Source organism: Marmota monax, unplaced genomic scaffold, assembly GCF_021218885.2.
Source record: "Marmota monax isolate L192 unplaced genomic scaffold, Marmota_monax_Labrador192_F-V1.1 WCK01_AAM20220418_F8-fsc00163, whole genome shotgun sequence".
NCBI lineage: Eukaryota > Metazoa > Chordata > Mammalia > Rodentia > Sciuridae > Marmota > Marmota monax.
This window is the reverse complement of record NW_026693660.1, coordinates 1,256,462-1,274,539: the sequence shown is the minus strand read 5'-3', so window position 1 is coordinate 1,274,539 and position 18,078 is coordinate 1,256,462. Positions and strand designations below refer to the sequence as shown.

Below are 18,078 nucleotides of genomic sequence, written 5' to 3'. Positions count from 1 at the left end.
CACAAATGGTTTATGTAAATGCCTGCTTTCCTTCTGGAAATCTAGAACTTGGGTACCTACTAGGCAGAGGGCATCTATAGGACCAGCTTCCATGAAAAATCCCTGGGCATTATGCTCCCAATGAGCCTCCCTGGGAGACAACACTTCACATTTCTCACAATTCGATGCTGGAAGAACTGAATGACTCCACTGGGAGAAGGCTCTGGGCAGCTTGGTCTGACTTCATTGCATTGCACCTTTGGCCTTCCTCCAGGCTTCATTCCATGTGCCTTTCCCCTTTACTGGGCTTCTGCTTTATGTCCTGTCTTTATAACAAGTCAAGCCATGTAGCTGATCAGATGCTGAGTCCGGGGAGTCCTCCTAATGGATCACAAAAGCTTGGAGTGGTCTTGGGGACCTCGAACATAGCACTTTAAAAAAAGTGAATAACTTCTTTTAAGCCCCTCCACTGAGCTCCAGGGTGGTGGCAGGGGAGGGTCCTCAAGATCTTAGCTCTCTTAGGCTCCCCATCCAGCTGCTGAAAAAACATTCCTTGACTAGCAATATAAGTAAAACCATAGAAGGAAAAAATAGAATGTGGATGGCACCCTGATGAGGGAGTTCTTAGAAAATTTTGCTTGTCCTTGAGACATTAGGCTGATATATCTGCAGGGGCCTGAGCCATCAGTGAAGGTCAGCCCATGCATGAGAACACAGGATTCTAGTACAGGAAGTGAAAATCTTTGAGAAAATGGGGAACAAGCAGTTGCTCAGAGGAACATTACATGTGCTCAAGATCACAATGACTTGTGTGACGAACCCAAACATCCCATCAAAAGAAGGTGACTCAGGGGAGAAGCTGGCTTATGCTTGGAGGGATGCTAGGCACCTGTTGTGCATGCCTGGTCCTGGCACATATACAACTCCCCCAGGATCCCAGTGACCTCTTCATCCTTTCTGTCATTTCCCCATCAGAGCTAACTTCTTAAAATGCAGGTGCTTTAATGCCAGTTCTCTGCTCAAAACCCACCAGTGTTGGGCTGGGGATGTGGCTCAAGCAGTAGTGCGCTTGCCTGTCATGTGTGCGACCCGGGTTTGATCCTCAGCACCACATACAAACAAAGATGTGTTTGCCAAAAACTAAAAAATAAATATTAAAAAATTCTCTCTTCCCTCTCTCTCTTAAAAAAATATTTAAAAAAAAAAAAAAAAACCAACCCACCAGTGACTGCAGAGTACTGATGGATAAAGTCCATTCACAATATATCCTGTCTCCCTTTCCAGTCTCATCACCACCAAGTGACCTATCCACTTTGTCCACACTGTCCCCATGTCCATCAAGCCCTTTCAGACAATTGCACCTCTCAGAGGATCTCCTCCTTCTCTCCATGTCCCCTGCCCTGCCATTCAGGCCTTTCTCTGCCTTGTCAACTCCTTGAAGACTCACCTGCTGCCCCCCAGGAAGTCAAATCCACCTCTCATGTGCTCTGATAATCCTTGGCACTTGATTCTCTTTTAGCAATGACCACTTTGTGCTCTAATTATTCACCAATGGTCTCTCTTCTCTATCAGATTCTGCCATGTACACCTTTTAATCGCAGGTGCTTTTCACAATAGGTTGGTTTGTAAGATATGTTTCATAAATTTTGAATAAATGGCTAGCTGGATAAATAGCTGGCTGGATGGATAGGTGGGTAGATGTACAGCATTTAACCTATGTACTTTCTCAAGGACAGAGATACTGAGATGGGAGGTAGACTTGGCAAAGCACCACCTAGACCTTCCTTTGTGGCAGGACCTTTTGCCCAGCTAGTAGGAGTACTGTTGGGAACTGTCTTCAGCTGTCAGCTCTATCATCCCTCAGAGATTGTCCCCACCAGGGATTGTTTCAGTTACAGAGAACTTCCTGGCCAATGGTCACATCCTTCCAGAGCTGTGTATATCTGATGACCAACTGAGATGGGAATGTATAGACCCAGCCATTCTGACCCAACATAGGGCAAGTTTGATAAGTCATTCTCCATCCAGAACTCATGGTGTGATTGGCCAAGGCTGCTATTGGACATTTGCAGTTGGTCTTTGCTTCATGCTGTGTCCCAGGACCAGCCTTCTATGGTGACTCATCCCAAGTGTACCCTAGCAAAAAGTCCACACACTAAGCTCAGAATCTGCTTTCTGGAGAACTCAGCTCCATAATAGATACCCAGGGTTTCTTTTTCCTTTCCTTTTCTTGATATCTGGAATTACCCTGGTCTCTTAGCTCCCTGACCTATAGAACTTTTCTGGGCTCCAGACACCTTGGCTAAAAGTTCTGGGTTCTCTTCCTAGAGACATGTCAATGATTACCTTCACATCAGGGGCTATACAGACTTCATGGACCCAGACTAAAAACACTGTTAAGGATCAGTAATAATGGCATACTTTCCATATGCTGAGAACTGATCAAGGGCTGTAGGCAGCTCTGGTCATACAGAGAAAATGTTTGGGTACCAAACACCACCAGGCTTTTCAGACACTGGTGGTCATTATTCTTAGTGCTGAGGGAATCTTCATTCAGAGGTAAGAGAACTTGAGAGGAGCAAGGCCCCCAGGTCTGCAACTTACTAGTTGGGTGGTCTTGAGTGAATATACCTATCTTACAACTCATTTTTTTCATCTGCAAAACAGGGATGCCAATATCTCTTTTCCAGGAAAGTGATAAACACCAAGAACCCATAGGTAGCCTTTATACAGAAATGGGCAGGTATGTACCAGTATTCATACAGCCCCTGCCAGGGAACTGACTGGGTAGTGAGTGTCCCCTCTGAGGTTCCGGGCAGGCTCTGGCAGGCCAGGTTATCCAATGCCAGGAGCTGAAGGGACAGGAACAAATGCAGAGCTGCTGAATGAGAACCGGAGGGGTCAGGGGGCTCTGCTTGGGAAGGGGGAGGCATGGGAGAGGGAGAGGGCACATCTAGGCCCATCTTTCTCCTGCCAGAGGCTGGCTTGGGTGGCAGAGAGTTGGGAGAAGGAAATAAAGAGGCCCTGGAGGCTAAACCCCTGAGGGGGTCGCTGTTCTTGATCATGATGGGCACTTGTGGGAGGTCAAGTTGAGGGCAGTTTGCCCGTCTCTGCAATGGCTGTAATGATGGGAGCTCTTGCTAGCAGGGTTTTGAAGGTTGGAGGCATACTCAGGCTAGGAGGCTTCTCCTGAGGCCCTAGCCAATTGCACCTGATTATTCCTGGCTCTGCCAGCCATTCTCAAAGCTCTTCTGGGACAAAGAATTGCAGCATTTTCCAGACAAAAGCTAACAACATGCTTCAAATCCCCTCAGGATTTTTCAACCGTTACTAAAACACTTATTTTGCTCCCTCCTTTGAATCAATGCAGTGATTTTAGGTGGTCAAAATGAAGGCACTGAGCGTGGGAAGCCAAGCATCATTTGGGGTCCCAGACGGTGCTAAGAGTGTTTGAGGTAAACAGAGGACCAGTGTCAGTGACAGGGAATGAAACAAATTCATTCCATGCTGATTCAAAGAACAGGCTCAAAAATGTTGCCCTGGGAGTCAGATGGAGTCCCACCCCTCTGCCTCCTGTGTCACCTTGGGCAAATCATGTCCCCTCTCCACATTGCCCTGTTCCCATAATAAAGGGGGAAGTTTGACAAGATGCTCTGACATCTGGGAGGAAGGAGAAGCCCAGCTTCCTCCATCTTTCTGTGCCCTTCACATGGGCCAGGGGCCCACACTGTCCATCCCTGCTCCTGCTTATAGCCATCAACTGGCTCCACCTCCCCTGCCCCCAACAGCCAAGGACACAGTAGAAGCCTTTCCATGTCTTCCTTATGTCATTTGATCCAAGCCAGCCAGCCCTTCCCCTGGCCTGTGGCCCCTTGTCGGCCATCACCAAGCCAGAAGTCAGGGCTTAGAATAGGAACCCCTGGAGGAGGGTAGATGTGGCTTTCCGGGCTCAGCCACTTCTAGAGTCTGTCCTGATTTCACTGGTTGTGACAGCCACTTCTCCTGCCCAGTCCCCCAGGGCTCTGAGAGAGTAAGTTATTTTCTCTCCTTGTTGACTCCTTGGAGACTCCAGGCTTTGGTTCCCCAGCTGTTCCAAAAGGTGCTAGCAGGTTTGGTTTGTCTCCAGGGATTTCCTGTCAAAAGAATCACAGCCACTTCTCTGGGCTCAAGCCTTTCCCCATCCAGGCCACCCACTTACAGTAGGGTGTCACTGCTGACTGTCCTAGGTGGTAAATATGGAACCCTCCTGCTTTGCCCATTCAACCATGAGAGCTAACATCTGGTATGGCAAACCCTAAAGTGCTCATGGAGGCCTCTTCTGGAAGCTTCCCCAGGCCTTCTCAGGATATCATCTCCCTCACAGGCTCCTAAGCTGGACCTCTGACTAATGCTACCTCATTGCCCCTGGAACCTGACTATTTCCAAGCACTTTATGTTCTCATAAATAGGCACGGATCTGGAAGCCAAATCAAGAATGCCCTCCTGCCCCTCCCTAACGCACCACACAGTTTCACATCTGCATGTTTTTCTTTGGCCTGGCAGACAAATTCCGGGGACACCTGAGTACACCTCAGTTTCTTACCTTTCATGTCTGTTTGCACCACTCGCCCTAGAAGAAGGCAGTTCCTGTCTCCTCACACTCTCATCTCCCCATCTTAAAAGGGAGAATCTGGAATTTTCCCTTGAACATACAACCTAAAATCATCCCACAGCTGATTTGGACAGCATTTAAGATTTTCAGCCTGAGGCTGGTGTTGTAATGTGGTTGAGTTTGCCCAGGATGCACGAGGCCCTGGGTTCCAGCCCCTACACCACAAAAAAAAAAAAAAAAAAAAAAAAAGGATTTAAGCCTTAGTGAACACTAGTTTTTGCTTAATTTTTCTCTTATTATGAACTATTTTATATGCAAATATGTACAACAGATATGTGAGGCATAAAGAAAAATATTCGCATGTAACCAACACAAGAAACAGGACTTTGGAAGATTTTCATACCCTGTGTATTCTATCCCTTCTCAGGAGAATCTGAGTTCTGATTTGCGTTCCTCATACCCTAACTTCTCCTTATCGGCAATGTTCTTCCTGGGTTCCTGGTGTCTTCTTCACATGAGCACCAAGTGTGCACAGTGTATGAAGGAGGAGGCTCCAGAACAGTCAGGATCTTGAAGATCCACAAGGGTCAGAGATGCACCTTCAAGGGGAGTGGTCCCTCCAACTCCATGCTGGCAGGGCTGGCAAGATGGCAGGGCTCTGACTGCAGCTGGGTTGTGCCTCACAGTGTGGGACCCCAACATGACAGCAAGGAAGAGTTTTAGGAAAGAAAATGGAGTTTTTCCTTAGGTGGGTTCCCCTTCTGGCTCTTCATGGCCTGGATCTGTGATGATCTCCACATGGACAGTGGTTGACTAGCCAGGGCCACAGGTGAATGGAGCCGGGTGCAGCGGTGCACACCTATAGTCTCAGGGACTCTGGGGGCTGAGGCAGGAGGATGGCAGGTTTGGGGCCAGCCTCAGCAATTTAGCAAGACCTGTCTCGACATAAACAATTAAAAAACAAAAAGGACTGGGTATGTAGCTCAGTGGTAAAGTGCCCCTGGGTTCAACTCCCACTACAAAAAATCAAAAGAAAAAGAACAGTTCACAGAAATGGGATGTTGGGAGAAGGCTACTCAGTAAAAGAGGTATCAGCCCAACTGGGTACAGGGTGTGAGTGCCTTTGGCGTCCCTGAGAGGAGGGAGCATGGGAGACCACAGGTGGTGACAGCCGACTGTGGTCACAAATGCAGATGTGGCCACACTGCCTGGGTGTGAAGTCAGCTGAGCCATGCACCTGCTGTGTGGCCTTGGGTAGGTCACCTGACCTTGTGCCCCACTGTCCTCTCTATGGACTGAGATGGCCATAAGAAGACAGTGAAAATGGAGGAAATAATTAATGCAAAATGCTCATAAGAAGCAGCTCCCTTTTTCTTTTTTCAGGATTTCCAACATTCATTCTGTCAAATAAGAAAACAAAAAGCAAAAGCATCATCTGTTTTCCCTAGACCACTGTAAAAGAGTTTGAGCCGTAGGAAGGCTGTTACTTTAGAATGAAGAACAGTCTAACTTGAACTATCTTTTTTTATATGTGTCTTGCACTGGAGTTGTCTCAATGGAGAGGTATTGGGCTTTCTGTATGGTGTAATTTCTGAAGCTCCGAGTTAGAGATGGTGGCAAGAGAAGCATAACAGAGAGTAAGAAAGACTGGGAGACAGCAGCGAGTAACAAGTGGGAGATTTAGAACCAGGCAGACCATCCTTGCTTAAAATCCCACTGCTTACTAGCTGTGTGGGGTTGAGCTGGTTCCTTAACTTCTCTGAGCCTGGTTCATAAGTCAGTTGCTCCCTGGAGAGTGGGGACCTTATGTCCTCCGCTGTGGCCCCTCACAGAGCCTATTATGGTGGCTCACACAAACTCTATGTACCCAGCCCATTCCAGGGCAGGCCATGACACCTTGCCCATGTGTTTTGTATTCTCAGGGCTATAAAGTCCCTCATTCCATTCTTCTCCTGTTCCAACTGAGGTCAATCCTACTCTCCTCACCATGGTGGACGTTCCTTTGGTCCTGAGTTATTTCCAGGGAAGGACAATGCCTCACAAGCTCAATTTCACCATAGGGTCTCTGATGGCCGAGAGGTGCCTATGGAAGTCACATGTGTGCTTGTTGAAAGCAGGAGTCTTGTGACCCAAGAAAAGGAAACGGCAGAATTACCAGTAATTCTGGACATGATCTCGTTGCTAAGGAGCCAGATTCTCCTTCTACAAGAAGTCCTTCCTGATGTCTGGCCTCAGTCTTTCTTGATGCAGTGGAAAACACAAGCTGGCAGCATCAGATTGGCCACACTCCATGCGCCTTGAGATGACATGGGTTATATCTGAAAGTGCTTAGGAGGAACTGGCGATACTGGGCTGCTGCAGCATATAAGACCATGTAACATCTGTTCACTGTCTCTGCAGGACATGTGGTTCTGGTAAGAAGCCTCGGACCCAGCTTGGGGAGCAGCCCATGGGGCAGGGTAGGGAGCAGTGCCGGGCCATAGACCTTTCCCTGCCAGGGTCTAACAGTCTCCTTTTAGGTGAGCAGACGGTCAAACTGCTGCTGGCAAGAAGACTTTCCTGGTAAGATGCCTGTGCTCTTAGTCTCATTCAGCCTCCACGATGACAGCCTCGTGCTGGGTGATGTCTGGAAAATCTCCCTGAGCCTGCTGGCCTGACTTGATTGACATCCATCTGGGCCGTTAGCTGCTTTGATCTCTGCTCCAAATTGGTCCCTCAGTTCTGAGTCAGAGTCTCTCTCTCTCTTTCTCTCATGTTGGGCTCTTCCTAGCCAATACTCCATATGTCACAGGCAGGGCTTGAATGGACACATCTGAAGACTGCTTCTTCTGCTCCTGTCATCCCAAAGGAGGGACCTTACCCTCTCTCTGAAGGGCACAGCTCGGGGACTGTTATGGTTTGGATCTGGAATGTCTTCCAAAGGCCCTTGTGTGGAAGACTTGGACCCCAGATGATGGCACCACTGGGAGCTGGTGGCACTTTTAGGAGGTGGGGCCTTGTGGGAGGAAGTTAGGTCATTGGGGGTGTGCCCATAAGAAAATATTGGGACCCCCAGCCCCTTCCTCCCTCTCTCTCTCTTTGCTTTCTGGACACCTGGGGTGAGCAGCTCTGCTCCCCCACACACTCCTGCCATGTTGTTCTGCCTCACTACAGGCCCAAAGCAACAAGGCCAAGCAACCATGGGCTGAAACCTCTGAAACCATGAGCCAAAATAAACCTTTCCTCCTTTTAAATTGATTATAAGCTGACTAACACAGTGACCATGAACCACATACAGGGTAGCGAGTCCCCTCCTGCTTACCACTGGGTGCATCCTGAAGTGGTCGGTCCATTCTTTCTAAACATTTCCCAGGCATCCTTGGGCTTCTTGACCCTGGATCTTGCCTAATTTCTGACTTCTTCCTCTCTGCTCTTGAAAATCTGCTGTGTGTATGGGTATATGTGTTTGTGGTGCTGAGGAAGAACCCAGGACCTTGCACACACCACACAAGTAAACAATCTACCTCTGAGTTAAACCTCCAGCCCCGAAAGTCCAGCTTTAAAATAGCTAGCTACGCACCTCTCAGTGCATCTCATTTTACCTTCCAAACACTCTGAGAGGCAAGTGCTGCCGTTATCCCCACTTTACAGATGGGCAAGCTGAGAATTAGAAAGCCTAAATAACCTACCCAAGGTTAGAGTTTGTCAGTGGCCAAGCCAGGACTTGAACTTGGGTTTGAATTACACTAGTCTGAACTCTCACCGGCTCCACTTCACCGTGCTTCTGAAGCACTCTCCTACCATCTCCTCACCTTGTCTCCCTTTCCTTCTCAGAAGGGAATCCACAAAACCACATGGGCTCATTCCTCTGCCCCAGAAAAGAACGGGAGAGGACGCTCATGTTTTTAAATTCTTTAGTTGTCAATAAATATGTGTATCCAGTTCTCTTGGATAATTTCTCATTAGGAACTAGTAAATTAATAATAATAAGATACATAACTCTCTTATAAATTTGTTTCTGGTGAGTCAGTTTTCCTGGAGTTCGAGAACCTCTGGATAGCCTAGTTCATTCTCCAAACCTTCAAAGCTTTAGCATAGACACAAAACATGGTGACCACACCAGGATCTCCTCATTCTGCTTGGCTCGGGGCTCTATCAGCTTCTACCTTGGTGACCTGGAACAAGTGGCCCATCGTCTCTGAGAGTTTCCTCAGCTGTAAAATGGAGACAGTAATTCTCTTGCAAGGCCAGAAGGTGAGGATCCTTGGGGTGAGAATCAGGAGAGGGGTGGGAGGAATTTTGTAATCAGGAAGAGCCTTTACAGGTGCTGCTTGTTAGGGTCAGGGCTGACTTTCCCCTTAATCCTCCTTCATGACCCATCATGTCTGTTCTTGGAGTAAAAAACCGTGCACCCAAGTCCAGGACAAGTGCTGAGAGCTGCCAGCATGGAGGCAGGGAGTGGGTGACTGGTTCTTCCCTGGGGCCCTTAAAGGGCACATCTTAATACCTAGGCTGCACTGCTCCAGACACATGGGGAAGAGGGCCAACAAGAGGTGAGCTGTGAGATATCATTTTTTTCTTCTCTTAAAAATTTTATTCTGAGTCGGGCTTGGTGGTATATGCCTGTAATCTCAGTTGCTAGGGAAGCTGAGGCAGGAGGATGGTGAGTTCAAAGCCAGCGTCCACAACTTAGTGAGGCCCTAAGCAATTTGGCAAGACCCTGTCTCTAAATAAAATATTAAAAAGAGCTGGGGATACGGCTCAGTGGTTAAGTGCCCCTGGGTTCAATCCCTGGTACCAAAAACAAAAAACAATTTTTTTTTCTTTTGTATTATAAAATCAGTGTTTAAACAATAAGTGAAATATAGAAATAAAACCCCATGCACTGGGCAACTGAATTCTGCCCTTTCCTTGCATAGGCAAGGGGCACACATAGTTGCAGGGCTGGATTCCCCATCGGCCTCTTGATCTGCTGTTTAATCAGACCCCTGACCTGTCGTCTTGCTCTGTAAATGCTCCTAGTCTCTGCTCATGTGGCCCATCCCTGGCCAAGACAGCATACCTTCTGAAGAGAATCACTGCTGGAGGGGCCTTGAGAATTAGCCAGTCCACCCCCATGTCATATTGAGGAAACTCAGGCCTAGAGAAGAGTGTCTTGTCTGATCCAGGAGCCCATGTTCTACTCTGGCCTGCACTTCCCCAGCTGCAAACCGTGGACAGTCACTTCTGGAGGGGTCCTTTGGCTTTCCTGCTCAGCTGGTGCCCCTACATCCAAGAGCCCACTCTCTGTTTCCCCACTCTCCCTCCTGCGGGAGGCAGCAGCACACTCTAGGCTTCCTTCACAGACAGCTCTTTCCTGTTTGTTTTTTTAATCATCACCAAAGAAATTTCCAGGACCTCCTTTCTTAAACCATTCCAAGGCCCCTCAAAGGCAGTCAAGTCCTTAAGAAGACCGATCGGATTAAGTCACACTCGCTACAAATATTCTTTCTTCCCCTCTTGGTTTGAAGAAACAAATTTTTAATTTTTTTGGTCATACATTAGATACATTTATAGAAATTATAAATGATTTTCACGGTCAGGTTATTTGTTATAAGTGAATGAATAAAGAGGACTTTTCAGCAGAGAAAGCAAAACAAAAGCACAGGAAATCATGGGGTTAGAAATTTTCTAGGCCTGCAAAAAGAGGTTCCTCTTACTGGGGATGAGAAAAGAATATCCAAGAAATTCAAAAACAAGATTCTTCAGTACAGAAAACAAAAACAGGTTTTCCCAGAAAACTGGACAAAGTGCATTAGCAATTACCAATAGCACAGAGAGAGCTAGATATTACTTGCGGTAGCTTTCATCTTGTTGTTCTGGAAGTATAATCTTCAGTTATGTTTAGTTTCTTTAACTAATAAAACCTAGAATTGGTTTTCTTTTTTTGTCCCTAAAAATATTCCCCTGGGTCATTTCTCTCTTCAGCTTGGCTGCTCTGATGAGTCTGGGAACAGCCTCGTGGGGCAGGGTAGAGGGAAGGAAAGAAAAGCCCCATGTACTTGAACCCCTCCCTTTTCTTATTTGACTGGGCCAGCTATGGCCTGAAAAGTCAGACACTTGATTCAAATCTGGCTCTGCTCTTTACCAGGTATGTGGCTCTTGAAGAAGTCATTCAGCCTCTCTGATCCCCAGTTTCCTTGTCTATAAAATGGGAATAACATTTCACAAGCTACAACTGAGAGTTAAATAAAATAATACTTGTATAGCACAGTTCAGGTGCTGAATATATAATAGCTAATATTCTCTCCCCACACCCATGGTAGGAGACACAAATAGAAATGTAGAATTAGAAGGAATCTCTAGTCTTCTCTAATCACACTGCAAAAGTAGCCCTTCCTTAATATGGCACAATCCCCAGCAAGAAAAGATTAAGTCTCTTAAGTACCCTTGGTAGACAGCCTAGGTCACATGAACAGGCCAGTCTTAAAAGATGTCTCAAGGTCTGGGAGGGAAAATTATACAAGGAAATTGGCCTGGACAAAGAGTTGGCTGTAAACATGAGTTTCAATTTTAGCTAAGGTGAGCCATGAGGATCAGGAGATCTGAAAGCCAAGTCATGACGAGACACAGATGTTCTAACACAGGTTAAGCATCCCTAATATCAAAATCTAAAATCTAAAATGCTCCAAAATCTGAAACATTTTGGACATGGAAATGATGTCACATGTGGAAAATTCCATACCATGAAACCTTGTTTCTTGCACAAAATCATTAAAAATGTTGTGTAAAATTACCCTCAGGCCCAGAGAATGGGGAGGCTGAGGAAAGATGATCACAAATTCAAAGTCAGCTTCAGCAACTTAGCAAGGCCCTAAGCAACTCAGTGAGACCCTGTCTCAATAAAATACAAAATAGTGCTGGGGATGTGGCTCAGTAGTTGAGTGCCTCTGAATTCAATCCCAGGTACAAAAAAAAAAGATTATCCCTAGGCTATGTGTATATGAAATAGAAATGAAATGTACATGAAATAGAAATGAATGCTGTTTAGACTTGGGTCTCATTCCCAAAATATCTCATTTGGTATATAAATATATTCCCCCAATCCCCCAAATTTCAAAATTCTAAACATTTCTGGCCCCAAACATTTCAGATAAGGGACATTCACTCAACCTGTATTCTCTATTATGTTTTAATAACCTCTCCCAAGCTCCAAGTACTTTCACACTTATTTTGGTTTTTGTGTCTAATAAAAGAAGACACATGGGGCAAAAAGCACACAGAGGGAAGTGACAGGTAACACAGTTCCTCAGGGACAGGGAACAGATTTCATTAGCTCTAGGACCAAATTCTTCTGCACCCTTTGCGTGGTCACCCCAGGTATGGCGACCAGGAGAGCCTGACAGAGAGATGCTCAGAAGGCCACAGAGGAAGGAGCAGGTCTGCTCCCTGCCTGCCCCCCTGCCAGGCCGGCTTTGCTCTGACGGGCATAGAGCTGGAGTGGGGATCCTCAGTCCCTGAAGAGCTGCTCCCAGAAGTGACAGGGCACCAGGGGCATTTTCTTGGCCTCCTGGGTTCAGTCTCACTATCCCAGCTTCTCTAAAGGAGACACACACTTCCTCTGGCCTCCCCTGCCACCCACTTCTTCCTGATGTGAGGATGCACAGACTCCAGAGCCCCGGGGCCAGGCAGGCGGGGAGCCTGCTTCTCAGGGCCTTTGAGGGAAGCCAAGGGCTTTTCCGTGCCCCTCTGGGGAAAAGCCGTGTGAGGTGGCCCAGAGCCACCCACTTGGCCACTCTATTCCACCAGTGGGTAAAGTGGGTTTCCCAGCAGCCTCTGAGCCTCAGAGTGACTAATGAAGCAGGCAGGTGACGCAGAAGCGCCCTAGCCCAGCTGTTTGAGGACTAAACTGTATCGATTGGGAATTTAATTGCTCTGTAATTGCTGAGTAAACACTGGCTGGTCCATTGATCATGCTTCAGGCCCATCACAGCCAGCAGGGTGAGTTGAGGAGAGGCGGAATGGATGCTCTGGCCATGCTAATGCCGGGCTCCCCCGACAGCCATTCTTGGAAGGATGCCCCTTCCTTAAGGGCATCAAGCAGCTGCAGCCACCAGCAGAGCCTGGAGCCACACTGCAGACATTGCTGGTTAGCAGGTGAGGGCATGAGCTGGGTGTGTCACCAGGGTAAGTGGGGGTCCAGGAGGGACGGTTTAAGAATGAGGCTCTCCAGACTGATACAGTATACCAAGTGGGAAATGCAGGCTATAAAATCTTTTTTTTTTTTTTTAAGTGCTGGGAAAATGTAAAACCCAATCATAGAAAAATAAAACACTGAAAGTTTGCATCCTCAAATATTAACTGTAGTTAATTTTATATGAATGGATTCAATTTTTATTTTCCTCTTTATATTTCTGTGTTTTTCACATTTCCAACAACTAGCATGTATAACTAATAATCAGAGGAAATAGATGTTATTTGAAACCAAATGAAATGGCTGGAAGGATTTCTCTTGAGTTCTTAAAAAAAAAAAATCCAATAGCAGCTTTGCAGGAAAAAGGTTGCGTTTTGAAGTTAGATCTGGGTTTAATTTCCAGCTCCAGATCCGATTAGCAGTGGTCCCTCTGTCAAGATACCCAATGTCTCTCCATCCCACATCGCTTATCTGTACAGGAGAATCACATCTATCTCACAGAATGAGGGGAGATAAAATATGGAGGGTGCTTAGCACAGCGTTCCTGGCATGCTCAATACATATTAGCGTCTCTTCCATCCTGGAGGAAGGGTGGGGAATGAAAGGAAGGAGCTAGCACCAGAAGGAAGGGAAGCAGTTCAGGCTGCTGGGTCCCAGGGCACCCCCTGACTCCAGGTCTCCTCTTTCTCCCCACAACTAGGGGTTGGTTGCTCTGTGTCCTCCCCTGCCCCGCCCCCTCCTCCTGCCGCCTCCTCCCATTACTCTAATAGAAGCCAATCTTCCTCATCTCAGCCCCATTACCACCCACGGAGACAAATGGGCTGCAATTCTGCTTGATGCTGGGAGGCGGCTGGCCAGCTCCCTGGTCATTGTTCCGAATGTCACTGAGAGCCTGAAAGGGAGGGGAGCCCCGTGGTATCAAAAGTAGGGCTGCAATTACAAGCCTATTCAACTCCCCAGAATAAAGCCCTGTCATTAGCTAGCACTGGGGGAGGAGGTGGGGAAGGGGCCCCACCTGCTCCCCAACCTCTGGGAGAAAGAACCATGAGTGCAGTTGCTGCCTACCCACCCCCTCCCCCACTGCAAGGGGCCCAACTCCCAGCTCCCACCTGAGGGCTAATTACCCCTAGTCATGGGGTGTGTGGGGAACCAGGCTCAAGGGAGCCCATGATAATCCTAACTGGAGATCCAGCCTCAGAGCCCATTGCTAGACCACAGCGGCTCTGTTGTACCTAGGTCCCTGATGCCCAGCTTCAGCTCCATTTCAAGGACACCCAGGCTTCCAGACTTGCTCAGTTTTAAGTCTTCCCATGCCAGGGGACATCTCTCCCTGGTAAATAAGAGTTTCTCCTGTACCAGTCCCCAACGCTGCTCTGCAGGTGGGTGGAGAAGTCTGTCCCATCCCCCAGCAATGCCATCCTACCCTACACTAGGCTGAGACTTCTCTGCCTCTTTAGGAGCATGAGGGTCTCTCTAGGTCCCGGTGTCTTTCCTCCGTGCTGAGGGTTGAACTTAGGCTAAAGCAGCTGATCAGATAGGTAAGCTATCCCCAAGGGATGACACTGCCTGACGTGAGGGCAGGGATGGGACAGACACCTGGCAAACTTGGACTGACCATGGCCTTAATCATAGTGCAGAGGAAGAGAAGGTGAGGGAGCTCCCACAACTTCCTGGATCCACATAGCAAAGGCCCTGAGATCTGACTGATTGGTTTGGAATTCCCTATAGAGATCTCCTGTAGAGGTCAATTCGTTTATCCCTAGAAACCCTCAGAGGAGTCCATGACCTGGCTGATGGCTGACTGAGCTGGTAGGAAGCCAGAATGACTGGTAGGAGGAGCCTGGCTTGTCTCACAGTTCCAGGGGATGCCCAGGGGCCTCTGTGACCCACTTACACCTGCTCTAGCCCCCCATCCTCTAGATGAACTCCTTGGGGAAGTTTGGGCTACCCTGTCTGGAGGTGGGACACCTGGTTCAGGAGAAGGGAGAAGGGGTAGTGAAGGGGTCTTTGATAAGGTTGGGAGCAGGAATACAGCAGGAGTCTGGTGGGAGAAAACTTTCCTTAGGATGGAATTCCCCCAGGGAAGTCAAGAATAGACAGACCAACTGACACATGTACTGTTGGGTTGTTCAGAAACATCCAGGAGTCCTCTTCCCAAGAAGGGGAGAAACTGACATCAGACAGACAGACAGACAGAAAAAAAAAAAAAAAAAAAACAGGCTCTAGGAAACTACAAACCATACAGACAAACAGGACGACTTAGAATAACTGGGAACCAGAGACAGACAGCAGTTGAAGCCCTGGGCCATCTTGAAGGCCAGGCTCCCTGTCCCTCGTGGAGGGGAGGCTGCAGTGGGCAGGGCTTTCAGGCTCTTCCATGAACAATCCAGAGCATCTCCCACCTCCCACCCTCCTTCCCCAGAGCCCCTCCAGCCCCAACCTCAGCGTCTGCATGCCTAAGGGGAAGACCAACAACCAATCTTTTGGGAAATAAGGTAAAGGATTTCCTAACATCCACTCCAAACCTTGGAATCAACCCTAGTTCTTTGGAGCCCTGGCTCCAAAGGGCAGCACTTCTCCCCTGCCGTCCACGTGCCTATCTTCTCCAAGGCTGGGCATGCTGGTTCCTCCTACCCGTTCCCACTTGGAGCCAGGGCTGCAGGCAGGCAGAGTTCTGCCACAAGGAAGAACCTGAGGGGTAGGAGTGAACCAGAGAAAAGACCACGGCAAACCCAAGGGAGGCTCTCTGTTGCCTGCCCCTGCCCAGGCCTGAGCTTCCTGAGGGTGGAAGTCATTCAACCTCACTGAAGCCTGGTGCTTCCTTAGCATCAAGAAAATGTCCATTGAGTTGAGTTGAACTAATGGGGTGGGATTGGGGGTGGGGGCAAACTCCTCCTCCCCTGCCAAGGAAGTAGATCTCTAGGAAGGAGAGTTGGGCCATGTGTCTGAACACTGGCAGCCCACAAGAAGGAACCCGGCCCCTTCTGCCTCTTCCTTCCACTCTCATGCCAGAGCTCCACTCTTTGTCGTCATTCCTCTTCTACTAGTTCATTCTACCACTTCTCTTCTTCCTTCTAATTCCTAGGTGAGAAATTTTCACTTTGGGGAATCCTAATGTTCCATTAGGTGTGGGCTTCCCAGGGATCCAAGTGGGTGGGATTTATTTGTCTTCATGTCCCTGGGTCTGACCCAAAACTTGGCCAGGAGACTACCCAGAGCATTGGCACAGAGACTGGTCCTTCCCTTTGGCCTCCCATCTTCCAATCTGGTCAGACTCAGGGAGTCCCATCCCTCCCTCGGTCCTAGATTTAAGGACCCTGAAGGTAGTGACCCTCTTTTGGGCCCACCGCCCATAGTCTCTGTCAGAGTACTGTCTCTTTCTCTAACCTTTGATGGCTTCCCCTTGAGGGAAAACAAGTAGCATTGAATTTTAGGGGGTGAATGTCTGTAATGTGAAGGTCAATAGCACCACTTCTGAAAACTATCTAGATATTTTCTATGGAATAAAAAGAGAAAGATGATAGGATTATTGAATATTAAAAGTGAAAATGGTGAACATTGGGAGCAAAATTCTTCGAGTTCAAGTGCAGGCACAGGTACTTCCTGCGGACAAATCCCTGAGTCTTCTGACCCTTTCACATAAGGCAGGGACAATAACCTGCCTCACCTGACCTCCCTGGACAGCTGGGAAATCAGTTAGGTTCTATTTAAGTGCTACTTTCTTGACAGGCAGACCAGCCCTCACCCTGCACCCTCAGTACTACACAGATAAGGAGACCAAGGCCCAGGGGAGTTGAATGACTTGCCCAAAGTCATTCCTACATCAGGAAGCTGGTGACAGGGCCCATGTCAGGCCAGAATTCAAGCAAAGTAAATAACAAGTCAAGAAAAAAGAGATGTGGAGAAATGAGGCAGAAAAACTGGTGAAGAAGAGACCAAAACAAAGTTAAAGAGACTGAGAGTAGATCAAAGTTCAATGGGAAGGGGCACTGACTTGGGCAGAGAAAAGGAGAGATGGAGAAACACAGGGGTAGAGAGATGGAGAGGAACATGGAGGGAGGACTGGGCATGAGGGTATGATGTGCTATAGGGAAGGGAGACAGGAGACCCAGGAGCAGGAATGACCCAGAAAAAATGAAGACCAGAGCTCCCGGTAGTGACACCAACCCTGCCTTGTCAACACTCCCCCTTCCTTCCCAGGTTGTCACCAACTCCCGAGGGTTGAGAAATCCCTAAAATTAGTCAGTGACCTTGGCTCCTTTATGGAAGGAGAAAGATTAGAAAGAAAAATAAAAAAATCTTTGTTATAGAGGATGGGCAGGTGCTATTAATGAGTTAAGTACCCACTACATTCAGACTCGCTGCTGTGTGAAATACATATCTATATAGATAAAATCAAAGTCAGATCCCTTGATGTTTAGCAAAATTGAACTTTATACAACCTGTTTAGAAGGAAGGAGCATAGGTTTGCAATTTGAATGGCAGGGTGTAATGATCTTAAAAATTGGGAATGACTCATCTGGGCTCAGAATGAGAAATGGAAGAATGGGGAAGGAGATAAAAACAAACAAACAACCACACAAGACTCAAGAGGAGGCCAAACAGCACTGTGCTGTGTGCTCTGCTCTGAGAGGAAAAGAGATGGGGGTGGGGAAGGGAGGAAGGGCCACCACGTCCCACCTTTGGGAGGCCAGGTCAGAGCAGGAGGGCTTCTGCTCGGCGTCAGCGGCTGGGCAGCAGAATTGATGCAGCACGGTTTCATTCCTGTGGGCAGAGCGGAGGGAGAAGGTCAGAACAGGGCTGAGACAGGCTGGACCTTAGATCCCCCTACACTAAGGCATTCCTGCATGGAATCCTTGCTGCTCCCCCTCCCTGGCTTTTGAGCCTCTGTGTAATACCAAGGCAGCCAAATGCTGTTTGGAAGAAATGTTGGCATTGACTCTCTGTCCATCCAAGTCTTTTTCAGTCACCCACAGGCCCTATTCAAATGCCACCTCCTGCACAGAGCCTCCCTGACCTACCTGGTCAACTCACTCTGCCTTATTCCACACCTCCATCCCTGCAGTGGGCTCCTACCCCTGGATTTTCCATGTGCCTTGCTCAATCTTTTATCATAGTTAGTTCTTTACCACCCTGTTCCCCACTAAGTCCTTTATGCCTATTCACCCAGAATATACTGATTCATATGCAAATGTACATAGCGCTCAGAGCCCTTTGTGTTGTCTGTTGGAAAGTCCAAGGTGTTGATGGGGGATTTGTTTGATGTAGATGGGAAGGCCAACTCAGGAGATGGAAATCCTAGTTCTAGTACCATCTCTATAGCTGGCCAGCTGTATGATATGAATTCACTTTTTCT

At 47.9% G+C, this 18,078-nt stretch overlaps 1 protein-coding gene across 4 annotated transcripts in view; it reads right to left on the bottom strand.

Moving 5' to 3' along the window:
• The window catches only part of Iqsec3 (IQ motif and Sec7 domain ArfGEF 3), a 106,431-nt gene that overhangs the window by 55,576 nt on the left and 32,777 nt on the right, over positions 1-18,078 (bottom strand). For all 4 annotated transcript variants that reach the window (XM_046459833.2, XM_058584124.1, XM_058584123.1 and 1 more), the window contains exon 2: positions 17,403-17,486. In XM_046459833.2, coding sequence (XP_046315789.1) covers positions 17,403-17,486 — 84 coding nt within the window. The remainder of the gene's footprint in view (positions 1-17,402; positions 17,487-18,078) is intronic.